At 38.2% G+C, this 27,981-nt stretch overlaps 1 protein-coding gene across 4 annotated transcripts in view; it reads left to right on the top strand.

Annotated features, from left to right (window-relative positions):
- The window catches only part of ACAP2 (ArfGAP with coiled-coil, ankyrin repeat and PH domains 2), a 176,261-nt gene that overhangs the window by 47,211 nt on the left and 101,069 nt on the right, over positions 1-27,981 (top strand). For all 4 annotated transcript variants that reach the window (XM_086399294.1, XM_086399275.1, XM_086399284.1 and 1 more), the window contains exons 2-4: positions 15,784-15,841; positions 24,668-24,787; positions 25,560-25,613. In XM_086399294.1, coding sequence (XP_086255420.1) covers positions 15,784-15,841; positions 24,668-24,787; positions 25,560-25,613 — 232 coding nt within the window. The remainder of the gene's footprint in view (positions 1-15,783; positions 15,842-24,667; positions 24,788-25,559; positions 25,614-27,981) is intronic.

Here is a 27,981-nt window from a genome sequence, read left to right as displayed (position 1 = left end):
GGGGTTTTCTAGGCAAGAGTACTGGAGTGGCTTGCCATTGCCTTCTCTGGAGTTCGCTAATAGTCCCATTTTATTTGAACTCCTTGGTAATGCTGACAGTAATAATGGTCTCAATGTTCTTTGCTCATAGGAAGCTCCTCCCTCTCTACTATGAACCATGAAGTTTTCAGAGCTGCTTCTCCCTAAAATTGCCTGTGACACTCTACTAATATAATAGGCATTGCGGTTTCACTGCTTTGGTTGAACATTTGATTTTAATCCTGTAAACAGTGAAAGTAGCTACTTTATTGTCCTGTTATGACAACGCCTGCTACAGTGATAAGAATTCTTGGTACTGGACTGCTTTTGTAGAGAGTCAACTTAAAAAAACTTATTTCTTGTTGACCTCAGACCTGCCTGAGTTTGTTGTGAAATCAAGACAGAAATACTTTTTTCTTTATCTTTTATTTTTTGGGGCCCACCTGAGGGCAATATCATATAGTCTGTAGGTCTGTAGTTTTTTCGTTAGTCATGTTTTTTTCCCCTCATGAAAGTGACCTTCCCTTTCTTTAGATGCCTAGTGCTTTCACTCCAGCTTTACATCTTCTATGAAAACTGGAAGCGACTGTTATCTAGTCCTGTGCCTCTTATTATTGATCCCTGCATAATAGATGGGCCATCCCTTCTTCCACACTGCCTTCTTTTATGACACAGCAGAATGAAGTTAACTCTTACTATAGTTAGGAGTCGGAGAAGGTGATGGCACCCCACTCCAGTACTCTTGCCTGGCAAATCCCATGGGTGGAGGAGCCTGGTAGGCTGCAGTCCATGGGGTCGCTAAGAGTCGGACACGACTGAGCGACCACTTTCACTTTTCACTTTCATGCACTGGAGAAGGAAATGGCAACCCACTCCAGTGTTCTTGCCTGGAGAATCCCAGGGACAGGGGAGCCTGGTGGGCTGCCCTCTACGGGGTTGCACAGAGTCGGACACGACTGAAGCGACTTAGCAGCAGCAGCAGCAGTTAGGAGTAGGATGTGCACCTGCTTAGATATTGCTAACTCCCTGGACAAGAAATTGGGGGATGAAATGGAAATAGGGCTGTCTATTGATTTTTTTTTTTAATGCGTGTGAGGAAAAAATAATTTCCAGATAAAACATTACTAGTATTTCCTTTGACAAGTTTCCTGTAATAGTGAATATTTGCCACTGCATGATAAAAATATAACTTTGTGTATGGTTCCTATCTGCTATGCAGAGCAAATTCTGGAAGTGATTATTGAAGTCGTACCCCTGTGAAGGAGAGAATCTGGAGTCCTTGGGACAGAAGATCCTGTACTTCTTATTCTTTATATGGGTTGATCTGGATAATATTTCAAGAGTGTTATCCACCCCCCCCACCCCCGCTCTGTTTTTTAATAATGAGCTTTGACTGATAGGGTTACTGAAACCTGAGTAGTGACTTGAGACTGTGGTGTTCGTTCACTTGGACCTAGTGCTTACATATGGATCTGGAGCTTGGCTGTAACCTTTTCAGTTACGTTCTTCTCTGGGCTCAATGATTTTACTTTGGATACTGTGCATTAACTAGGGAGAACCTGAGAGGAGAGGAGGGATATATTCTTTTAACTACCTTTTAAAAAAGTGTTCTTTTTTTTTCTCTAAGAAATGGCAGAATAGTGTCTCAGTCTTTAAAAATGAAATATAATGGAGCTCACTCAGAAAGATCCATGTGTGAACAGAAGATACAATTTTTTCCCCTGAGATGTGGAGCTGAATAAAACCCTTAAACAAACAAACAAACATTGTTTTCATCTGTATTCATTGTGTTTTTAAGTAGTATATAGAGGAGGTGTTTGAAAGGAATGAGTGCATTTTGGCAAGGGTTTTCATGGCTTGTATGTTTTTTCTTTTATTGTGTAACTCTATTGAAAGTGCTAGTGAGGGTCTGGAGGAAATCCTGCTTGGGAGAAGAAGATAATCAAATCCAGGTTCTGACTTTCTTTTGAAAGCTTATTCCAGAATAAAAAAATGTTAAAATGTTGACGTGTTATTCAAGATGATTCAGTCCTTTCTTCACTTTTAGTGGATGAGAGAGTTGAGGTCTGGAGAAAATCAGTGATCTTTCCAGAGACTCATGTTAGTTGGTAGAAAGACTAAAATTTTGGTTTCCATTTCTAGTTTGTTTCTCCATTATTCTTTTTTCCATCACAGGACTGGCTTTCTCGGGAATCTTGCCAGGTTTGCTTCGTTGACCGCTCTGAGTGGATAGGAGCAGTTAACATTTCTAGTATAACAGAATTTGGAGAATGTCCTTTTAATTTCATTGAGACTTTGTAAAAATGCAGACAGAGACTTTTCTTTAAAAGGTGGCTTATTATTTAATTTTATTGAAGCATAGTTAATTTAAAATGTTGTGTTTAATTTCTACTGTTCAACAAAATGACTCAGTTATGTTTGTTCTTTTTCCTATTCTTTTCCTTTATGGTTTATCACATACTATTATGTGATAGTGGCTTACAATTACTGTGTAATAAATATATATTCAGGGCCTTATTATTATTATGTAATATATATATATATATATATATATAGTGTAATATATATTCAATCCCCCTGATACTGATTGCAGTTGTTGGTTCTCCTCTCATTGTAGATTAGCAGGGAAAACCACAAGGCCGTTCAGGTATGACCTAAATCAAACCCCTTATGATTATACAGTGGAAGTGACAAATAGATTCAAGGGATTAGATTTGATAGAGTGCCTGAAGAACTGTGGATGGAACTTCATAACATTGTACAGGAAGCAGGGATCAAAACCATCCCAAAGAAAAAGAAATGCAAGAAAGCAAAATGGTTGTCTGAGGTGGCCTTACAAATAGCTGAGAAAATAAGAGATGCGAAAGGCAAAGGGGAAAGGGCATTACATGCCCAACTGCACGCAGTGTTCCAAAGAATAGCAAGGAGAGATAAGAAAGTCTTCTTAAGTGAACAGTACAAAGAAATAGAGGAAAATAATAGAATGAGAAAGACTATAGATCTCTTCAAGAAAAAATACTAAGGGAACATTTCATGCAAAGATGAAAACAGTAAAAGGGACAGAACTTGCAATGACCTATGCTTAAGAGATTAAGAAGACGAGTATATTAAAAGAGATTAAGAAGATGTGTCAAGAATGCACAGAACTGTACAAAAAAGATCTTAATGACTTGGATAACCAGAATGGAGTAGTCAGTCACTCACCTAGAAGTGTGAAGACAGGCATTTTGGAGTATGAAGTCAAGTGGGCCTTAGGAAGCATTACTATGAACACAGCTAGTGGAGGTGATGGAATTCCAGCTGAACTACTCCAGATCCTAAAAGATGATGCTGTTAAAGTGCTGCATTCAACATGCCAGCAAATTTGGAAAACTCAGCAGTGGCCACAGGACTGGAAAAGGTCAGTTTTCATTCCAGTACCAAAGAAGGACAATGCCAAAGAATGGTTCAAACTACTGTACAGTTGTGCTCATTTCACATGCTAGCAAGGTAATGCTCAAAATCCTTTGAGCTAGGTTTCAGCAGTATGTGAACTGAGAACTTCCAGATGTACAGTCTGAATTTAAAAAAGGCAGAGGAGCCAGAGATCAAATTACCAACATCCGCTGAATCATAGAAAAAACGAGAATTTCAGAAAAATATCTACTTCTGCTTCATTGACTATGCTGAAGCCTTTGACTGTGTGGATCATAGAAAACTGTGGAAAATCCTTCAAGAAACTGAACTACCACACCACCTTACGTGTCTCCTGAGAATCCTGTATGCAAGTCAAGAAGCAACAGTTAGAACTGGATATGGAACAATGGACTGGTTCAAAATTGGGAAAGGTGTACATCAAGGCTGAATATTGTCACCCGGCTTATTTAACATACGCAGAGTACATCATGCGAAGTGCCGGGCTGGATGAAGCACAAGCTGAAATCAGGATTGCCAGGAGAAATATTAATAACCTCAGATATGCAGATGACACCACCCTTATGGCAGAAAATGAAGAGCAATTAAGGAGCTTCTTGATGGAAGTGAAAGAGAAGAGTGAAAATGCTGGCTTAAAAGTTAGCATTCAAAAAGCTAAGATCATGGCATCTGGTCCCATCACTTGATGGCAGTTAGATGGGGAAACAATGGAAACAGTGACAGATTTTATTTTCTTGGGCTCCAAAATCACTGTGAACAGTGACTGCAGCCATGAACTTAGAAGATGCTTGTTCCTTGGGTTGAAAGTATGACAAGCTCAGACAGTGTATTAAAAGGCGGAGACATCACTTCACCAACAAAATCCGTATAGTCAAAGCTGTGATTTTTTTCCAGTGATTATGTATGGATGTGATAGTCGGACCAAAAAGAAGAAGAGAGCTGAAGAACTGATGCTTTCAAATTGTGGTGCTGGAGAAAACTCTTGAGAGTCCCTTGGACAGCAAGGAGATCAAATGAATCAATCCTAAAGGAAATCAACCGTGGATATTCATTGGAAGGACTGATGCTGAAGGTGAAGCTCAAATACTTTGGCCACCTAATGTGAAAAGCTGACTCATTGGGAAGGACCGTGATGCTGGGAAAGATTGAGCAGGAGGAGAAGGGGGTGATAAAGGATGAGATGATTGGATAGTGTCATCAACTCAATGGACATGAATTTCAGCAAACTCTGGTAGATAGTGAAGGACAGAGAAGCCTGGTGTGTTTCACAACATGGGGTCTCAGAGAGTCGGACAAAACTTAGCAACTGAACAACAAAAACAAAAAGAGTTAGGTTGAACCGACCTTAATAACCTTGGAAAACCTAGTGGATTTTCAAGTAAATTTTATTACACAGTCATGCGGCCTAGATTGAAGTTATGAAGAAGTTAGGAGAAGACTCCAGTGTTTATTTGATATGTAATTTTTGTAAGAGGTAAAAAGTATTGAAGTGTCTTTTCTTAAAGCAGTTTGAACTTACTGTTTTATCTGCTAATCATAGGTCTGTTGTAACTTTTGTTTTTGCTCCTTTTCATTTTTTAAATTATTATTTTTTTTAAGGTTTTGGTTTCGTTGGCTCTTCGTTGCTGCGTGTAGGCTTTCTCTTGTGGTGGAGGTGGGGCTGATCTCTGCTGTGATGCGCGGGCTTCTCATCGCGGTGATTTCCCTTGTTGCAGAGCACAGGCTAGAGGCACGCAGTCTCAGTAGTTACAGTGTGCAGGTTCAAGGGCTTGCACATGTCAGTCTTTGTGGCCCATGGGCTTTAGTTGCTCTGAGGCATGTGGAATCTTCCCAGACCAGGGACTGAACTCATGTCCCCTACTTGGCAGGCAGATGCTTACCCACTATACCACCAGGGAAATACTTTTACTCATTTTTAAACCACTTCAAATTCTTGTTGGGTATATGTAATAGCTTAATCTTATTACTACTTTCTTCCCTTTTGGCCCCATAAAATGAAAATGAAAAGAGACCGTGTATTTTCTTTAATAGAGTAGATAATTATAGCTAACATTTGTGCTAAGGTTTTTATATGTATTTTAAAATTTATTCTCATACATCTCTATGGAATATAATTGTTATTATCTGTGTTTTATAGATGAAATTTGTACACAAAGATCTTACTCAGTGTCATGTAGGTAGTAAGAAGTAAAATATGGATTCAAACCCAGACAGTTTTTAAAACTCCATTCCAGTGCCTCTTAACAAAAAAAGATATTACAGAGACCCAATTATAAAGGACTCAACTTATTGAACAAAACAATTCACAGTACAAAAGAATCTAATGAAGGATTTCTTTTAAAAAGTGTTCTCTGGTCAAAAACCCAGGGGGAGCCATCTCATTATATGGACAGTTTGGTAATCTAGTTTTACTCTGTTGAGCTATAGTGCTATCCTAGGGCCAGTGAGCTATCCCCTCATCCTGACATTGTCCTGTCTTTGCAAAGAATAGCCCAGTACTGCCCACGGTGAGTAAAGCTGTTGAGCTGAGAAGAATTTGATTGGGAATGGTAGGTTATGCTAGGCATATAGGCAACTCCTTCGAGTAAATGGTTATTCAGTTTATATGCAGCTTTTTAGGCATATATATTTTTTATAAAACAAGGAACATAGATGTTTCAAATTCTATACATTATAGTTTTTATTTGATCTCTTTCATAATTCTTTAGGAGGTAGTTGTGACAGAGCCTCAAATCCATGTTTAATGCTTTGAGGATATTTACGTGCTTAACAAGTGATGTTGAACACCCCATAGTAGCATTTTAGGTTGCATCATCATGTGACCTAATCTTAGATTATAAATTCCCTATTAAGCATATTGCCAAAGCTGAAGTGGAAGTGTTTTTTTTTTTTTAAAGGATCTCAAATGGATGGATAATTTTTTTTTATTACTCTTCCTGTTTCTTTCAAATAATTTTCTATGCAATACTCGTCACACATACTAGTTATTTTTATGGATAAACTTGTAAAAACAGTGGTTTATAAAGTTTATTGTAAATCACTGTACTTCAATAAAAAACAAACAAAAACAAAAAAAGGTTATTTCTACATCAGAGATGTGCAATTATCTGGGTGGGAGAGTTCTATTTTTGTGCTTTTCATAGAGCTTTATTTAATTCACAGCCCAAAGTGATCACCATGTGACTAGAAATGTCTCAGTGTTAATACTTGCTGCTGTATTTTTTCCCATTCTAGTTTTATGTTTTTATTTTTAGTTAACTCTTTTGTGAGTTGATCATAAAAAACTGTGACACATGAATAGATAAAAGAATGATGTTATTATTAAAAATAAAATGATTCAAAGAGCAACATCCCACTGTATAGCATATGTATGTATGTTAATTGCTCAATCGTGCTTGACTCTTTGCAACCCTATGGACTGTAGCCTGCCAGCCTCCTTTTCTCCATGTAATTCTTCAGGCTGGAATACTGGAGTGGGTAGCCATTCCATTTTCCAAGGGGTCTTCCCAAGCAAGGACTGACCCTGGGTCTCCTGCATTGCAGGCAGATTCTTTGCCATCTGAGCTACCAGGGAAGCCCACTGTAGAGCATAGAAACTATATTCAATATCCTGTTATAAATTCAAAGTGTTAGTCACTCAGTTGTATCTGACTCTTTCTGACCCCCATCGACTGTAGCCCGCCAGGCTCCTCTGTCTGTGGGATTTCTTGGGCAAGAATACTGGAGTGGGTTGCCATTTCTTTCTCCAGGGAATCTTCCCAACCCAGTTATTGTACCCCGTCTCCTTCATTGCAGGCAGATTCTTTACTGTCTGAGCCACCAGGGAAGCCTATAACCTGTTACAAATCATAATGGAAAAAGAACAGAGTATATATAACTGAATTACTTTGCTGTACAGAGCTATTCAAAACCCTAAAGGATGATGACATCAAAGTGTTGTATTCAGTATGTCAGCAAATCTGGAAGACCCAGCAGTGGCCACAGGACTGGAAAAGGACAATCCTCATTCCAGTTCCCAAGAAGGGTAGTACTAAAGAATGTTCTAGCCATCAGATAATTGCACTCATCTCCCAAGCTAGTAAGGCCATGTTTAAAATCTTGCATGCTGAGCTTCAGCATTATGTAAACTGAGAACTTCCAGATGTCCATGTTGGGTTTAGAAAAGGCAGAGGAACCAGAGATAAATTGCTAACGTTCACTGGATCATAGAGAAGGCAAGGGAAGTCCAGAAAAACATCTACTTCTGTTTCATCGACTATGCTAAAACCTTTGACTGTGTGGATCATTATTAAACTGTGGAAAGCTCTCAAGAGATGGAAATACCATATCATCTTACCTGTCTCCTGAGAAACCTGTATGTGGGTCAAGAAGCAAGAAAGGAGTACGACAGGGCTGTCTGCTGTCACCCTGTTTGTTTAACCTATACACTGAGCACATAATGAGAAATGCTGGGCTGGATGAGTTACAAGCTGGAATCAAGATGGGTGGAAGAAACATCAATAACCACAGATATGTGGATGGCACCACTCCAATGGCAGAAAGCAAAGAGGAACTAAAGAGCCTCTTGATGAGGGTAAAGGAGGAGAGTGAAAGAGCCAGCTTAAAACTAAATATTAAAAAAACTAAGATCATGGCACCCAGCCCCATTACTGCATGGCAAATAGAAGAGGAAAAGGTGGAAGCAGTGACAGATTTCCTCTTCTTGAGCTCTAAAATAACTGTGGATAGTGACTGCAGCCATGAAATCAGAAGACGATTGCTTCTTGTCAGGAAAGCTATGACAAACCTAGACAGTATGTTAAAAAGCAGACATTACTCTGCCAACGAAGGTCTGTATAGTCAGGATATCGTCTTCCCAGTGCTCACGTATGGTTGTGAGAGCTGGACTATAAAAAAGGCAAAGTGTCAAATAATTGATGCCTTTGAACTCTGGTTCTGGAGAAGACTCCTGAAAGTCCCTTAAGACAAGGAGATCAAACCTTGCTTGACAAGGTTGATAAGATTGATAAGGAGATCAAAGATCAAACCTTGCTTGATAAGCTTGACAAGGAGATCAAAGATCAAACCTTGCTTGATAAGATTGACAAGGAGATCAAAGTCAATCTTAAGAGATATCAATGCTGAATACTTGTTGAAAGAGCTGAAGCTGAAGCTCCAGTATTTTAGTCATCTGATGCGAACATTGGAAAAGTCCCTTATGCTGGGAAAGGTTGAAGGCAGAAGGAGAAGGGGACGACAGGAAGAGATGGTTGGATGGCATCACCGACATGATGGATGTGAGTTTGAGCAAGCTCCGGGAGTTGGTGATGGACAGGGAAGCCTGGTGTGCTGTAGTCCATGGAGTTACAAAGAGTGGGACACAACTGAGCGACTGAACTGAACTGATGTCATTCATATATTAAAAAGCATTTTTATCCATGTTCTTGCATTTGATATTTATAGTGAGGAGTCAGTAAACTTCCCATAAGGGGTCAGGTAGTAGTAAATATTTTAAGCTTTTTAGACCATATGTTCTCTCTCCTACTGTTCAACTCTGCCAGTAGGATGTGAGAGCTTACATAGGCAATGTGTCAGTGGATGAGCTTGACTACGTTTCCATAAAACTTTATTTATGGACACTGGAATATGATTTTCATAAGTCATTAAATATTTTTCTTTTTTTTTTTCAACCATTTAAAAATGCAAAAATTTTTAGCTTACTGTTTGTGTGACGGTAGGTTAAGGGCCACATTGTCTGATAGGCTGTCATTTGCTGACTGCCTGCGTCTGGCTGCAATGCGGGAGACCTGGGTTTGATTCCTGGGTCGGGAAGATCCCCTGGAGAAGGAAATGGCAACCCACTCCAGTATTCTTGCATGGAGAATCCCATGGACAGAGGAGCCTGGTGGGCTGCAATCTACAGAGTCACAAAGAGTTGGACATGACTGAGCGACTTCACTTTCACTTTCTTTTGGGCTTCCCTAGTGGCTCAGAGGTTAAAGCGTCTGCCTGCAATGCGGGAGACCTGGGTTCGATCCCTGGGTTGGGAAGATCCCCTGGAGAAGGAAATGGCAACCCACTCCAGTATTCTTGCCTGGAGAATCCCATGGACGGAGGAGCCTGGTGGGCTACAGTCCACGGGGTCACAAAGAGTCAGACATGACTGAGCGACTTCACTTTCTCGTAATCCTGTGATTATAATCCAGTCAGACTCTACTGACTGCCTTCTGTTTTTTTGCCCTTTATTTTTACCATCTTTTAACATTATTTTACATGTTCTTGTTTTGCTACTTAATCATGTGTTTTCTTTCATTGTTAATGTATGTGTAACTTTTAAAATTTAATAAATTTTATTACATTTAAGCTATGGAGGATAGGTTCAGTAATGTGTTCCCTTTAATGCCTTACACATTTTACAAAAATTATATGCTCAATAAGGGCTTCCCTGATAGCTCAGTTGGTAAAGAATCCATCTACCTGCAATGCAGGAGACCCCGGTTCGATTCCTAGGTAGGGAAGATCCGCTGGAGAAGGGATACGCTTCCCACTCCAGTATCTTGAGCTTCCCTTGTGGCTCAGCTGGTAAAGAATCTGCCTGCAGTGTAGAAGACCTGGGTTCAATCCCTGGGTTGGGAAGATCCCCTGGAGAAGGGAAAGGCTACTCACTCCAGTATTCTGGCCTGGAGAATTCCATGGACTGTATAGTCCATGGGGTCCCAAAGAGTTGGACATGACTGAGCGGCTTTCACTTTCACTTTCATATGCTCAATAAGTATTTGAGAGAGTTGGAAAGGAATAATGTCTGTCTTTCACTATTTGAAGGATTGTTGTCTAGATTGTTTTACCTATTCATTTGGATAGTAAAGATGTGTTCCAGAATGATTCTCTTGCATTATGAGTAGAAGTAATAAGAAGGTAAAATTTACCTCAGAATTCAGAGAAGGGAAAGCAGAGAAGGAAGTTCTTATGGATTGAGTTTTTTTGTGATGACATATGTACTGTGGCCAGTGATATGGACAGTCCCTCCTTTAACCTTTACTTAACCTTTGTTTTAAATAGGTATTTCTTTACTCAGTTTACAGTGAAAAAACCAGATAAAATACCTTAGCCTTAAATATGAGTGGTAGGACAGAATTTGAACCCAGATCATGTTCTTTCCATATATTTTACTTTTTTATAGTAAGGATATACAGCAACTTATCAGGCTGCCTTAGACACTGACTATTTACTTATTGCTACAAGTTTTCACAAACACATCTTAAATAACCAAGGACAGAGATATTTTCCTTAGAGAAGGTGAAATGTTGAAGAAACCTTCATGATAACCTTTTATTCTTTGAATATGTGATTACAAAGGGCTTTAATCTGAAATGATAGGCAAAACACATGTTCTCTCTTACTTTTGTACATAGCTTTTACCTCTTTAAAGAAGGGTGTTTAAAAGTGTTTCATAAATAAATTCATAGAATGCTACAATGAAATAAAATTGAGAAATGTACATGAAGTTTCTATCAAACTGTATATTTAGTAGAAACCACTGATAAAATCAGATCTTAAAGCTGATTATTTTAGGTAATTTTCTTAAAGTTGAAGATTGAATCAAGCTAAAATAAATGAAGGTTAAAAGTATAAATGGAGAGAGAATACCCTGGTGGTCCAGTGGTTAGGCCCTCATGCTTCCACTGCTGGGGGCCTGGGTTCATACCTTGGTTAGGGAACTAAAAGTCCTGCAAGCCATATGGTGAGGCCAAAAAACAGCGTAAATGAAGAAAGTTTCCGACAGTAATTAATTGTGGAGTTTCTTTTTTGGCTCAGCAGACATTTCGAATGTCTGTACTGCTACCTGGAGCTTAGACTAGTGAGAGAAGTAGACAGAGGTAGAGATACCAAGAGGACATACCTCCTGGGAAGGGGATGTTGGAACTTACCCCCTTTATTAACTTTAAAATGCTATTTAAAATCATTGAAAATACTAAAACAGTCTTGAAGTGTAAGCATAAAAAGTGTAAATCCCTTTTTTTACTTTCTGCTCTCTGATCCCCATTCTTCAGAGTTACAGTTAGCAGACTGGTAAATATGCTCCCAGGTTTTTTTCTTATGCATATACCAGTAGGCCTCCCCTCAAAGAAATTGGACTCATGCTATATATAATTTTGTAAATTGCTTTTCCTCCCTTGTGATACTCTGTAATGTACATGTTTCCATGTCAGTAGATACAGATCAATCTCATTTAAAAACCTTCTACCTTGGTGATGGGATGGAATCCCATCATTTATTTACATTATTTCTTATTGCTGGGCATGTAGGTTTTCAACTTACAAAAAATAGATATCCTTGAACTAATACACTTTATTTTCTGAATTGTTTAAATGATGAGTAACATAGAGGCAGGTGAAGAGATGAAGCAGGGCAAAGGCTAATAGAGTTTTGCCAAGAGAACGCACTGGTCATAACAAACACTCTCTTCCAACAACACAAGAGAAGACTCTACACATGGACGTCACCAGATGGTCAGCACCAAAATCAGATTGATTATATTCTTTGCAGCCAAAGATGGAGAAGCTCTATACAGTCAGCAAAAACAAGACCGGGAGCTGACTGTGGCTCAGATCATGAACTCCATATTGCCAAATTCAGACTGAAATTGAAGAAAGTAGGGAGAACCACTAGACCATTCAGGTATTACCTAAATCAAATTCTGTATGATTATACAGTGGAAGTGAGAAATAGATTTAAGGGACTACATCTGATAGACAGAGTGCCTGATGAACTATGGACAGAGGTTTGTGACATTGTACAGGAGACAGGAATCAAGACCATCCCCAAGAAAAAGAAATGCAAAAAGGCAAAATGGCTGTCTGGGAAGGCCTTACAAATAGCTGTGAAAAGAAGAGAAGCGAAAAGCAAAGGAGAGAAGGAAAGATACAAGCATCTGAATGCAGAGTTCCAAAGAATATCAAGGAGAGATAAGAAAGCCTTCCTTAGCAATCAGTGCAAAGAAATAGAGGAAAACAACAGAATGGGAAAGACTAGAGATCTCTTCAAGAAAATTAGAGATTCCAAGGGAACATTTCATGCAATGATGGGCTCTATAAAGGACAGAAATGGTATGGATCTAACAGAAGCAGAAGATGTTAAGAAGAGGTGGCAAGAATACACAGAACTGTACAAAAAAGATCTTCACGACCAAGATAATCACGATGGTGTGATCACTGACCTAGAGCCAGACATCTGGAATGTGAAGTCAAGTGGGCCTTAGAAAGCATCACTATGAACAAAGCTAGTGGAGGTGATGGAATTCCAGTTGAGCTATTTCAAATCCTGAAAGATGATGCTGTTAAAGTGCTGCACTCAATATGCCAGCAAATTGGAAAACTCAGCAGTGACCACAGGACTGGAAAAGGTCAGTTTTCTTTCCAATCCCAAAGAAAGGCAATGCCAAAGAATGCTCAGACTACCGCACAATTGCACTCATCTCACATGCTCGTAAAGTAATGCTCAAAATTCTCCAGTCCAGGCTTCAGCAATACGTGAACCATGAACTTCCTGATGTTCAAGCTGGTTTTTGAAAAGGCAGAGGAACCAGAGATCAAATTGTTAACATCTGCTGGATCATGGAAAAAGGAAGAGATTTCCAGAAAAACATCTATTTCTGCTTTATTGACTATGCCAAAGCCTTTGACTGTGTGGATCCCAAAGAACTGTGGAGAATTCTTCAAGAGATGGGAATACCAGACCACCTGACCTTCCTCTTGAGATACCTATATGCAGGTCAGGAATCAACAGTTAGAAATGGACACGGAAAAACAGACTGGTTCCAAATCGGGAAAGGAGTATGTCAAGGCTGTATATTGTCACCCTGCTTATTTAATTTATATGCAAAGTACATCATGAGAAACGCTGGGCTGGAAGAAGCACAGGCTGGAATCAAGATTTCCGGGAGAAATATCAATAACCTCAGATATGCAGATGACACCACCCTTATGGCAGAAAGTGAAGAGGAACTCAAAAGCCTCTTGATGAAAGTGAAAGTGGAGAGTGAAAAAGTTGGCTTAAAGCTCAACATTCAGATAATGAAGATCATGGCATCTGGTCCCGTCATTTCATGGGAATTAGATGGGGAAACAGTGGAAACAGTGTCAGACTTTATTTTTTTGGGATCCAAAATCACTGCAGATGGTGATTGCAGCCATGAAATTAAAAGACACTTACTCCTTGGAAGGAAAATTATGACCAACCTAGACAGAATATTCAAAAGCAGAGACATCACTTTGCCAACGAAGGTCCGTCTAGTCAAGGCTATGGTTTTTCCAGTAGTCATGTATGGATGTGAGAGTTGGACTGTGAAGAAAGCTGAGGGCCGAAGAATTGATGCTTTTGAACTATGGTCTTGGAGAAGACTCTTGAGAGTCCCTTGGACTGCAGGGAGATCAAACAGTCCATTCTAAAGGAGATCAGTCCTGGGTGTTCTTTGGAAGGACTGATGCTAAAGCTGAAACTCCAGTACTTTGGCCACCTCATGCGAAGAGTAGACTCATTGGAAAAGACTCTGATGCTGGGAGGGATTAGGGGCAGGAGGCGAAGGGGACGACAGAGGATGAGATGGCTGGATGGCATCACCGACTCGATGGACATGAATTTGGGTGAACTCTGGGAGTTTGTGATGGACGGGGAGGCCTGGCGTGCTGCGATTCATGGGGTCGCAAAGAGTTGTACACGACTGAGCGACTAAACTGAACTGAAATGAAGAGATGAGGGTTAATGTGAAGGGGAAATGTTATCTAGGCTAAGGGAACAATGTGTCATTTGAAAAACTGCTGCAGAAAATGACGAACTTTTTAGTTTGAGAGAAGAATTTCTCTTTCTGTGCTGTGGAAGTATAGCGCCTTCTGTTTTCTTGAACTATATGCTAAGGTATTTCATTTTATAGAATTGGCATTTCTTTCCTGAGTAATTTATAGTTACATAATTTTCTTATCTTGGCAGTTAAAAACTTTTTCAATGAATGTTGCCAGATAGAGAATTAGAAGGACTTCCCAGGTGGCTCAGCGGTGAAGAATTTGCCTACTAGTGCAGGAGACGTTAAGAGACATGGGTTCCATCCCTGGGTCAGGAAGAGTCCCTGGAGAAGGGAATGGCAACTCACTCCAGTATTCTTGCTGGGGGAATCCTATGGACAGAAGAGCCTCGTGGGCTACAGTCCATGGGATTGCAAAGAATCAGACATGACTAGCAACTGAGCATGTATGCAGAAAGTAGAACCACAAGCTGATAATAATGGTCATTCAAGAGGCCACACAGAGGTTAAGTGGGTACTTTTGGGAGTAGAGCTTATATCTTAGCTATTTTTCTCTTCTTAACACTAACTGAGAATTCTTGCCCAGAGTTCAAAATGGGTTTTGGGTGGCTGCTCCTCCACTGTTATCCATTTGAAACAAATTTTGGTAAATGAAAAAACAGATATTGTGAAGTTGCTAGTTAATCGAGTAGTTGTCTGAAAATTAAACTGATAGCTTAAAGTAGATGAATAACATTTTTTAATTTGAATAACATTTTTTTACTCTTCAGTATTGTTGTTGTTGTTCAGTCACTCATTTGTGTCTGACTCTTTGTGACCCCATGGACTGCAGCATGCCAGGCTTCCCTGTCCTTCCCCATCTCTTAGAGCTTGCTCAGCCTCATGTCCAGTTGAGTTGATGATGCCATCCAACCTCTCATCCTCTGTCACTTTCTTAAGTATACAAAATCTTAAGTATAAAACCTTACTATCCTTAAAAAGTTTTAGTTGCTGCTTTTCTTCACCCCTTAATTTCCAATTTTGGAAATGTTGCCCTACAGCGCGTATTAGGTACTATGTTAGTGTTAGAATTTTGTCATTCCTAGGGGAAAAGAATCTGCTGATTTCTTTAAAAATACATTGGAAACAAAATGGTGTATTAAATAAGGGTAATATATATCTTTCTGACTATTTCTAAAAGTAAAAGCCTTTATTTTTGGTTGCCAACGATGCTTTGCTGTTTGATTACATGTGCTTTGTTGAATAGAAATACGAGTTTTGTAAGGCTCAACTTTTAAAAGTTCTTGCTTGTTTTAAAAAACCTAATGCTAAATAGTTCTAACTAGTGTTATTAATTTGAAGAGTATGAATACTTTGAGTAACTTAGCTTGTGTTCTCTCATTACCTTAAACAATAATCTTTCATCTGTTGTAACACATGATTATGAAATATTCATACTTTGTTCTAAGGGAATTAGTACTTTACATGAAGTGTAGTTTTTAAGCATTCATACCTATTTTTTCACTTGGAGTTCCTTTTCAAGAGTAAAGTGTACATTTAAACACAAAATAACTTATTTTTGTTTAATTTTTTAGGGCTGCTTTGGAAGAAGTGGAAGGAGATGTGGCAGAATTGGAACTGAAACTTGATAAGGTAAATTTTACTTTAACTTTTTAAAACAGTAGTTCCTGTTTTGCATACTGATTTGTGCCTACAGTGCCAGATGGGTCACGTGATTTCTTTTATATCCATGAAGGTAAATGCTAATATTATCCCGATTTTACACATGCAGAAGTTGAGGCTAGAGATGTTAAGTAGTTGGTTGAAAATTTAATCTAAATGCCAGAGCAAGAATTTGAACCCTGTCTGACTAGACATCTTTTATACTGTTGGAAGTTTGTTTCCTTCTCCATCAAATAGATTGCAGTATAACTTTTTGTTGCTTAATGGATAGCATATGTAACCGAACCATTCTTGGTTGTATATTTGGGTTTGGCCGTGTTCAAATATAAAAATTTTAATACTCATTCCATTTTTTAAAGCTTAATGCCAGAAATACTGAATATGTATTTATTTAATAATTGATACTAAATTGTCATATTCTATGCAGGGGTAAACGTACATTGATTCCTATCTTCTGTGTTAATTATTGATAATCTCTTTTTTTTTGGTCTCTATCTCAGAAATGTTACCTGTTGTGTAACAGAAATATAAGAATGAATAAGACATGGCTTCTGATTTTGAGTAACCGTTGTTGATTGTTAAAATTTCTGGAGACTAAATGTGTTTATTTGAAATACTTTTTCTGAAGATAATTTTCTGTTTATTTACTTATTATTGTAAATGGAATTGTTTTGGAAAGCAGTGCTTATCAAATGTTACTGTGCATAGGAATATGTGGGGTTTTTGTGAGAATACAGATCCAGATTCAGTAAGTCTTAGTATCTGAGATTCTGTTTGTGTAGCCAGATTTTAGGTGACACCAATGCTGTTGAATAGACTGCACTCTGAATAGCAGTGATGTAAGATACATTAATTAGACTGAAGATTTTCAAATGTTTTGAAATTATGCAATATGTATATATAATGTAAATAGTATAGAAAATATATAAAGCAGTAGCTATTAGTTATATATATAAGACAAAAATTTCAGAAAATGTTTAGTAATAAGTTATTTTTGTGCAGTACACTGTAATTTTCAAAGCACTTTGATATAGTGTGTTTCGGATTTTTACAATGGTCCTGTGAGGTAGGTGGGGCAAGCGGATTATTTCCATTTTCTAGATGACAGTGGCAAAGCCCCAAAAGTAAAGAGGAGGTGGTTCAAATCACTGAGCTAGAAAAGGCAGAGCCAGGGTTAGAATCCCATCTGTTTTATTTTTAGTTCAGCACTCTTCTTGGGCACCACTGTACTCCTGGGTCTATGTTGAGGGGCACATGCTACCTGAAAGTTTTCTGAGGAACCCTAGCAAACTTCAGGCAAGTGTTTTTAAAAACAAATGTTAGAATTTTTGGTAAAGATATTATTTTCAGAAACGTTATTTTCTGTTTAAAACTATGTGTATGGGATCATTGTTACTGTTGTCATCATTATTATTATTTCACCCTGATGTATTACATTTATTTTTGAGGACTTTATGAAACAAAGTTTTTAAACTCTTAAGGTAGATAGCAGAAGATGTAGCTTTGATTTTCTGGTAGATGTATGAGAGAATATGTAGAAGGATAAAATTTCTTTCTTTCTTTTAAAAAGAATCACAGAGTAGTGCAATAAGGGTATCCATTTTCTCTGGGTAGATTTGCATCTAAATCAAACAAAACACTATGTGTCAGGGGGGACCTCAGAATTTAAAATATCTAAACAGACTCCTCCTACAGTATTTTTGTTAATGATTTTGCTTTTATGAGCAGCTATTTTTTGGTTTCACCCCTTTATATCCTTTGGTTGGGGTTGAGGGACTGGTAGAATCTTAAACGAAAAAATCCAAATCTAAAGCAAGTTGTCAAAGTATTGCTATTTAGTACTAAGAACTCTAAACCCTTTCTAGAGTCTGTATTAGGGCTTCCAGGTGGCTCAGTGGTAAAGAATCTTCCTGCCAAGCAGGAGATGCCGGTTCAACCCCTGGGTTGGGAAGATCCCCTGGAGAAGGAAATGGCAACCTACTCCAGTATTCTTGCCTGGGAAATCCCATAAACAGAGGAAACTGGTGGGTTATAATTCATGGAGTTGCAAAAGAATCAGACACAACTGAGCAACTAAGCAACAGCAACAGAGTTGGGCCAGTAAGGACATCATGGAAACTTTGACACTTTTAAAAGGTATTTCTCTACTTTAAGATCTTGATCCCTTATATAATGTCCCTTACCCAAATTCTTAAGCTTTCATTGAACATTTTTACTCTAGAATTATGAGGAGGTACAATTAGAGAAGAGGCCTGTGAGGAGCAAGAACTGGTTGTTATTGAAGGTGGTGGCATTAGTGGAGGGGAAGGATTATCTAAGGCTAGTTTAGTGATTTCATAACTTTGTGCAGGGCAAGTTGTACCTGTAATATCATTGCAAATCATGGCAGCGACAGGTTTAACTAGTTTGCTGACTTAGCTTATATTTGTTTTGCTTGTAAATATATGCCATTGGTAGTTATATTCTTTCTAATGAGTAGTGCTCCATGAATGAATGGCATTATTTGACTAGGTCCAATTATTTATCCATTCTGCCTGGTATTCTGGCATTGGCAACATCACAGAGCATCATAGTTGCCATCTACGTATAATTTCCATATCTGTTTAATCTTCTCATTGAAATGGCTTGCTCCTTTTTAAGTAGATACCCTTTAAATTACAGCTCAAGTACTATCAAACTTAGGTTTTTTTCCCCCAGATATTACATTATTTCTTGCATTTTTACATCTTACATTTTAAAATTATACTTCTATTTAAATTATTATAATATTATGGCAATATTTGGTTTATAACATAGTCTAGTAGGAAAGAGCACAAAGCCTGGAGCAACACTGCCCATATATGAGTCAGGCTCTACCACTCACTAAGCCATACGGGCCTCGAGCAAGTTCCTAAACCTTCCTATGTCTGAGTTTCTTCGTCCCCAAAATAGGGAAAATAAGAGTATCTATCTCATAGGGTTATTATGTGAATAAGATGTGTTAATACATGTTAAGTGCTTTGGCACATGGTAAGTTCTAAATGAATGTTAATGTTGGTGATGTCTCTTCAACAGACTTAGGTCTGTCTTGAAGACAGAGTGTCTTTAACGGGAAAAATCCCCTCATTTTAGTGTTAGGTAAAAATCTTCTGTCTTTGTAGATTATATAATGTGATTTAGTTACAGCTATCTTCACTGTCATCTAATAAGGACTTTTGACAGCTGGCAAAGTATTTATGTATCTCCAAGTCAGTCCTTCTCCCGAGTAACTGCAGTATATATTTGATTCAGCTATATGACACATTCATTTTCTCTCCAGCTCCTGTGATAGTGACCTTATTTTAATTCTGGTACCTGTTTCACCGGTCAGATGCTATGCCTTGTTGCTCAAAGTTGTAATCTCTGAAACTGGAATAATCTTTGATACCTTACTTTCTAATGGGAGTCTCTGGTCTTTTCAGTTCTCATCTTGGACTCCTCCTGCTTCTGTTTTTCAGGTTTATCTAGATCTCTAGTCTTTTAAGCCTGTCTACTTACAGAGCTCTTTTTTATTCACGGTACTTTTAATTAAGATTAAATTCACCTAATATAAAATCTACCATTTTAAACTTTGGAACTCAGTGTTTTTTAGTATATTCACAGTGTGTACAACTATTGCCACTACTTAACTTCAGAACATTTCTCTTACCCTAATAAACTCTATACACATTAGCAGTCACTTCCAATTTCCCTCTCCCTGTATACTCTGGCAACCACTAATTAATATTCTGTCTCTATGGATTTGCCTATTCTTATACATTTCATATAAATGGAATCATGCAATATTTGACCTTTTGTGGCTGGCTCCTTTCACTTAACATAATGTTTTAAAAGTTCATCTGTCTATGTTGTAACATCTTTAGTATTTCCCTTTTCATGGCTGAATAATATGCTGTTGTATGGATATACCATATTTATCTTTTCATCCATTGATTGACATTCGGGTTGTTTCCACTTTTTGGCTATTATGTGTAATACATCTGTGAACCCTTCTGCTGCTGCTGCTGCTAAGTTGCTTCAGTCGTGTCTGACTCTGTGCGACCCCATAGACGGCAGCCCACCAGGCTCCGCCGTCCCTGGGATTCTCCAGGCAAGAACACTGGAGTGGGTTGCCATTTCCTTCTCCAGTGCATGAACATGAAAAGTGAAAGTGAAGTCGCTCAGTCATGTCCAACTCTTAGCGACCCCATGGACTGCAGCCTACCAGGCTCCTCTGTCCATGGGATTTTCCAGGCAAGAGTACTGGAGTAGGGTGCCATTGCCTTCTCTGGTGAACCCTTCTAGTCTGCTCTTAGTTTTATATCATCATTTCTCTTCTGAAGACCTCCATTTTCTTTCCACAGCACCTATTCTGCAGAATTTTGACTGTATTTGTCTAATCTTCTATATTCTCTATCTCATATCTGGGCCTCAGAGCCCTTCAGGAAAAGTTACACACTTGTTTGGTGAAACGGATTGGTGGGATTCTTGATGCAAAGCAGTTTTTTCAAGACTCAGTCAGGTTATCTTACTATCTTTCAGTTCATTTCAGTTCAGTCACTCAGTCATGTCCGACTCTTTGTGATCCCATGGACTGCAGCACGCCAGAGGCCTCTCTTGTCCATCACCAACTCCCTGAGTTTACCCAAACTCATGTCCATTGAGTGGGTGATGCCATCCAACCATCTCATCCTCTGTCATCCCCTTCTCCTCCTGCCCTCAATCTTTCCCAGCATCAAGGTCTTTTCAAATGAGTCAGCTCTTTGCATCAGGTGGTCAAAGTATTGGAGTTCAGCTTCAACATCAGTCCTTCCAATGCATATTCAGGACTTATTTCCTTTAGGATGGACTGGTTGGATCTCCTTGCAGTCCAAGGGACTCTCAAAAGTCTTCTCCACAGTTCAAAAGCATCAATTCTTCAGTGCTCAGCTTTCTTTATAGTCCAACTCTCACACATCCATACATGACTACTGGAAAAACCATAGCCTTGACTAGATGGACTTTAGTTGACAAAGTAATGTCTCTGCTTTTTAATATGCTGTCTAGGTTGGTCATCTTCCAAGGAGTAAGCATCTTTTCATTTCATGGCTGCAGTCACCATCTGCAGTGATTTTGGAGCCCCCAAAATAAAGTCAGTCACTGTTTCCCCATCTATTTGCCATGAAGTGATGGGACTGGATGCCATGATGTTAGTTTTCTGAATATTGAGCTTTAAGCCGACTTTTTCAGTCTCCTCTTTCAAGGAGACTTTCATCAAGAGGCTCTTTAGTTCTTCTTCACTTTCTGCCATCAGGGTGCTGTCATCTGCATATCTGAGATTATTGATATTTCTCCCGGCAATCTTGATTCCAGCTTGTGCTTTATCCAGCCCAGCGTTTCTCATGATGTATTCTTCATATAAGTTAAATAAGCAGGGTGACAATATACAGCCTTGTCGTACTCCTTTTCCTATTTGGAACTAGTCTGTTGTTCCATATCCAGTTCTAACTGTTGCTTCCTGACCTGCATATAGGTTTCTCAAGAGGCAGCTCAGGTGGTCTGGCCTTCCCATCTCTTGAAGAATTTTCCACAGTTTGTGGTGATCCACACAGTCAAAGGCTTTGGCATAGTCAATAAAGCAGAGATAGATATTTTTCTGGAACTCTCTTGCTTTTTTGATGATCCAGCGGATGTTGGCAATTTGTTCTCTGGCCTTTTCTAAAACCAGCATGAACATCTGGAAGTTCATGGTTTACGTATTGCTGAAGCCTGGCTTGGAGAATTTTGAGCATTACTTTACTAGCGTGTGAGATGAGTGCATTTGTGTGGTAGCTTGAGCATTCACCTTTAGCAGCTCTTATATTCACTGTTCTCTCAAGATTTACCAGCTTATTCTTCATTTTTAGTAGAGGAACTTGTGTCTTCCTTTTGATGGGAACATTTTATTTCTTGCTTTTAATCTGGAAACTTAACAGAATCTGTCCTTAATCCATTCCACACACACACACATTTGAGTGATAAAAGCACCCCTTTTCCTATGCACTTCCAGACTTAACTTCTTTGAGAAAGACTTTGCTTTAATCACCTCTCTCTTTTCCCTCTCTACATCTTTAAATTGTCCTCTTTTCTAATATAAAGCCATCATCCTCTGTTTGCCAGAGAGATGCCCTAAGCCATGCTTCTAAGATGTAGGGTGTCTTTATTGTTTCCCATTTCTTTTCATATATTATGTGAACACCTTTGCTTTGCCCACAATGTTTTTCCTGATCTGACCCTTGTGTACATTTTTGCACTGAACTAAGCTCCTTAGTGGAGAAGGCAATGGCACCCCACTCCAGTACTCTTGCCTGGAAACTCCCACGGACAGAGGAGCATGGTAGGCTGCAGTCCATGGGGTCGCTAAGAGTAGGACATGACTGAGCGACTTCACTGTCACATTTCACTTTCATGCACTGGAGAAGGAAATGGCAACCCACTCCAGGTTCTTGCCTGGAGAATCACAGGGACAGGGAAGCCTGCTGGGCTGCCGTCTATGGGGTCGCACAGAGTCGGACACGACTGAAGTGGCTTAGCAGCAAGCTCCTTAGTGCTTCTGGTTTACCCTGCCTTGTAAGCTTCAGGGTTAGCTCATGCTTTTCCTAAAGTAGTGTCTTATTACCCTTATCTGATTGACTAATTCCTGTTGGTCTTCAGGGCTTTTCTCAAGTGTTTCCTTTTGCAGGAATCCTTCTTTGAACTCCATAGTCCTGGTCAGATGTTCTTCCTTTATTCTCTTTTGCATAGTTGTGATGAGCATAGCAGTTGTGTTTGTGCTAAATAGAATTTACCTGTTTTTCTAATGGTTAGGATTTTGTTGTTGTTCAGTTGCTCAGTCGTGTCTGATTCTTTGTGACCCCATGGCCTGCAATACACCAGGGTTCGCTGTCCTTCACCGTCGCCCGCAGCTTGCTCAGACTCATGTTCATTGAGTCGATGATGCCATCCAGCCATCTCATCCTCTGTCTTCCCCTTCTCCTACCTTCAGTCTTTCTCAGCATCAGGGTCTTTTCTAATGAGTCAGCTCTTTACATCAGGTGGCCAAAGTATTGGAGTTTCAGCTTCAGCATGAGTCCTTCCAGTGAATATTCAGGGTTGGTTTCCTTTAGGATTGACTGGTTTGATCTCCTTGCAGTCCAAGGGAGTTTCAAGTCTTCTCCAACACCATAATTGAAAAGCATCAGCTCTTTGAAACTGAGCCTTCTTTATGGTCCAACTCTCACATCCATACATGACTACTGGAAAAGCCATAGCTTTGGACTATATGGACCTTTGTCAGCAAAGTAACGTCTCTGCCTTTTAATACGCTGTCTAGGTTTGTCATAGCTTTTCTTCCAAGGAGCCAGGTGCCTTTGAATTTCATGACTGCAGTCACCATCTGCAGCGATTTTGGAGCCCAAAAAAATAAAGTCTGTCACTGTTTCCATTGTTTCCCCATCTGTTTGCCAGGAAGTGATGGGACCGGATGCCATGATCTTCGTTTTTTGAATGTTGAGTTTTAAGCCAGCTTTTTCAGTCTCCTCTTTTACTTTCATCAAGAGGCTCTTTAATTCCTCTTTGCTTTCTGCCATAATGGTGGTGTCATCTGCATATCTGAGGCTATTGATATTTCTCCTGGCATTCTTGATTCCAGCTTGTGCTTCATCCAGCCCAGCGTTTCTCATGATGTACTCTGCATAGAAGTTAAATAAGCAGGGTGACAATATACAGCCTTGACATACTCCTTTCCCAATTTGGAACCAGTCCGTTGTTCCATGTCCAGTTTTCACTGTTGCTTCTTGACCTGCATACAGATTTCTCACAAGGCAGGTAAGGTGGTCTGGTATTCCTGTCTCTTGAAGGATTTTCCAGTTTGTTGTGATCCACACAGTCAAAGGCCTTAGCATATTCAATAAAACAGAAATAGATTTTTTTCCATATTAGAACAGAGATTTTTTTTTTATTTAACGTTGCTCCAGATTCCAGGGTAACAGTTTTAAATTATACTCCCGAGATCCTTGTGTTGTCTTCTAAAGTTTTCCTGAGCTGTTTATCCTCTTCTTGGTGACCCCACTTCCCATGCTGTCATTACCCTTCCTTCTAGATCAACTCCACTTTCATCTTTATTATGTTTAACTTTCACCCAAGATATTGTTTGCTTAAAGAAAATGTTTTGTGTGAAATAAAAAAGAAGGGCTAGAAAAAGAAACGGAATGGACAGGAAAAAGAGAAAGATTAAAAAGGGAAAGATAAAAAGAGAATGGGGAAAAGGAGAAGCCCAGTTCTAAGATTTAGTATAGTGCCTAGAAAGGTAGGCATTGGAGAAATACAGTTGATTAATCAATTCTGCTCTGATAGTCTGATACTAAAAGGACCAGCATGACTCACCCACCGTACCCGTTTACTTCCCTTTCCTCCACCATATACAGTTGTGTTTTCAAAAAATCTTTTGTCAAACTGCTTGCTCTGCCTAAGTTTCCTTTTATTCTTTCCAAGAGATGCTTAATACATTTTTGTGGAGTTAAGTTACAGTGTTGAATTTAACTTGATAAAATTAAAAATTAACTTGATTGGTGGTTGGTGTTATAAGACACTCTCTGCATCCTGAAAGGTCATCTTTTGTTTTTTGATACAGCTCTCTTATGATTTACTTTATAAGCCAAAGGGAAAAAAAGAACACTTTTTGTTTAGTTTTGATTTATTGATGAACTGTAATCTTAACTAGGCAAACTCATGTGGTTATTGATAATACTTGTTCAATTAATTAAAAATTTTTTTCAGTTATATAATGTGTTTCTTTTTCAGCTTGTGAAACTGTGTATTGCAATGATTGATACTGGAAAAGCCTTTTGTGTTGCAAATAAACAGTTCATGAATGGGATTCGAGACCTGGCACAGTATTCTAGTAATGATGCTGTAGTTGAGGTTAGTATTATTAAACTTAGTTACAATGATCAATGCAACATGTTATTAAATAACTATATTTATGTACCTTATTAATAATAGTGGTGGTCCTTAAAATCAGAAGTGGAAAAGCTAACACCTATTGGTGCTATCTTATATAATCCTGTGTTCTAAGACAGTTAGAAGGTGATGGTTGATCTATGTTGTAAATGTCTGTTTACTGTACTTGCTGATAGATGAGCTGAAGCATCTAGAAGGGCACCTGAGCAGGTAGGGTAGGATCAAGTTTATTAGTGCAAGCAGAGAACATTAACTTAAGACTAGTATCTAACTGTACATTTGGGGGGCTGCATAGGAAAGTTCTGGTCAACTAGCTATGTTAGCTTAGACCCCCTGCTATATTATGTGGTATTATAATGTTTCTTTTATGAGGAATAATAGCTAGTGAAAAAAATGATGTAATTTGATAATTATGTGATTCATAGATACCTAAATGCACACAGTCTTAATACACTCACTTTTAACTTTTAGGTTTATATATGCCATTTCAATTAGTTAGTATAATAATATTGATAGACAGTTTAATTCTTTGACTGTTCTTGAGTTTCATGTTACTACCTGTAGACTTCTATGCAGACCATGTCTGAGAAGTAGTGAGATTGTCCTAGTGAGAAATAAATGTTACTGTTTACACTGTAACTTGATCTTTCTGTCACAAATGCTGAAATTATGTTTTTCTAGCATGTATTAGTAGCTCTTAAATAACTTGGTTTTCTTTTGATTTCTTTCTCAGACAAGTTTGACCAAATTTTCCGACAGTCTTCAAGAAATGATAAATTTTCACACAGTAAGTGTTAGTAAGTAGGGGTTATTATGGCCATGCTAATGCTTTATTACTTTTCTTTGGTGGCAATATTTTATGGAATTACTTAAGTTGAAATTCACAGACTTTGATTTATTAACAACTTTTTAGTTGGGTGGATCTAAAATGCATGTGTGTGTGAGAGAGAAAAGATGGAACTATACATGTGTATTATTTCCCATCCTGTAATAGTGAACTTTAATTTCAATGAAGTGCACACTCATAAAAGTTAATTTTTTCTCTTTAAGTTGTGCCTTTGTAAATTGTTAAGCAGTTATTTCAAGAAGAAAGACAGATGTACAAGTCATCATTCTAAATTTGGCTATTTCTTTTAATTACAAATATATCCCCTGTGTCTAATAAGTTGCTAATATTAAAGACTGTTGTATTCTTTGAGCTATTTATGTGTGTGTTTAAGATATGAGGACAGATGTTTAAGAATGAGGGATATATATTACTTTTGGAATGTGATGAAATGCCTTTATACATTTTATAAAAGTTTACTGAAAATATGGTACTTTGTAAGCTATATATTTTTTATAATTTTTAAAAAATCTAATATGTATGACGTATAATTATTCAGTGTTTCAAAATTTAACTGTTTGTGAGAGGGGAATATCAATACTTAAATTCTTTGTAAATTCTGCTACTTTCTGGTTTTTAGTTAATTTGATTTTCTTGTTTTTTTGGGGGGGGACAACATATTAAGGATGAATTGATCTGATAATATTTTAATTGTGGTTCAAATTTTATTTATACCAAAATTATCATGTAAAAGTATCTTCTTCAGTTTCTGCTGTCAGTTCTTTTGGTTACGTATCTAGATGTAGAATTGCTGGGTCATAAGTAATTCTATGTTTATCTTTTTGGGAAAACATCAAACTGATTTCCACAGAGGCTACAACATTTTACATTCCCATTTACATCCCTACTAGCAATGTATGAGTGTTCCAGTTTTTACATCTGGGTCAATACTTGTTATCTATCTATCTACCTATCTGTCTACCTTCCTTCCTTCCGTTTTGTTATAGCCATTGTAGTAGGTGTGAATTGGTATCTTATTGCGGCTTTGATTTGCATTTCTTGCTTGACTAACGTGGTTAAGCATCTTTTCATGTGTTTATTGACCATTTGTGTATTTCCTTATGCCATTGTTACCATTGTTGTCCGCTTAAGTAATTTGCCCATTTTAAAATTTATTTAAATTGAATTTTTTATATATTGTAGATATTAAATCCTCATCAGATGTATGATATGTAAATAATTTTTCCTATTCTGTAAGTTGTTTTTTTACTTTCTTGATAAATGTCCTTTGATGCATTAAAGTTTTAATTGTTTTATTGAAGTATAGTAAGTTCACAATGTTATGTTAGTTTCAAGTGTTTAACAAAGTGATTCAGTTATACATATATATATATATTCTTTTTCAGATTTCTTTCTATTATAGGTTATTACAAGGTATTGAATATGGTTCCCTGTGCTATACAGCAGGTGCTTGTTATTTACCTATTTTATATGTGTTAGTCACTCAGTCGTGTCCAGCTCTTTGCGACCCCATGAACTGTAGCCCACCAGGTTCCTCTGTCCATGGAATTCTCCAGGCAAGAATATTGGAGTGGGTTGCCATTTCCTGCTCCAGTTTTATATGTAATAAGGTATATATGGTAATCCCAAACTCCTAATTTATCTTCAACTACACCCCCCCACCCCCCTGCCAACTGTCCCCTTTGGTAGCCCAAAGTTTGTTTTCTGTGTCTTTGAGTCTGTTTATGTTTTGTAAATAAGTTCATTTATATCAGTTTTTTTAAGATTCCACATATAAGTGACATCATATGATATTTGTCTTTCTCTCTCTTACTTCACTTGGTAATTTCTAGGTCTATCCATGTTGCTATATTTCATTCTTTTTAGTGGCTGAATAGTATTCTAGTATTATGAGTAGTTGTGTGTGTGTGTGTGTGTGTATACCTACACACCACATCTTCTTTATTTATTTCTCTGTTGATGGACATTTAGGTTGTTTCCATGTCTTGGCTACTGTAAATACTACTGCTATGAACATTGGGGTGCTTGTATCTTTTGAAATTAGAGTTTTCTCTGGATATATGCTCAGGAAGGGGATTGCTGGGTCATATGGCAAATCTGTTTTTAGTTTTTTAAGACACCTCCATACTTCTCTATAGTAGCTGCACCAGTTTACATTCCCACCAATAGTGTATGAGGGTTCCTGTCCCTCCACACTCTCCCCAGCATTTATTGTTTTTGGATTTTTTTGATGATAGCCATTTTGACTGATGTGAGGTGTTCCTGAGATACTATGATTTGATTTGCATTCCTCTAATAATTAGTGATG

This window comes from Bos grunniens, chromosome 1 (genome assembly GCF_055505025.1).
Source record: "Bos grunniens cultivar Pamir isolate PY7600 chromosome 1, Bosgru_T2T1.0, whole genome shotgun sequence".
Lineage (NCBI taxonomy): Eukaryota > Metazoa > Chordata > Mammalia > Artiodactyla > Bovidae > Bos > Bos grunniens.
This window is presented reverse-complemented; position numbering and strand designations above follow the sequence as displayed.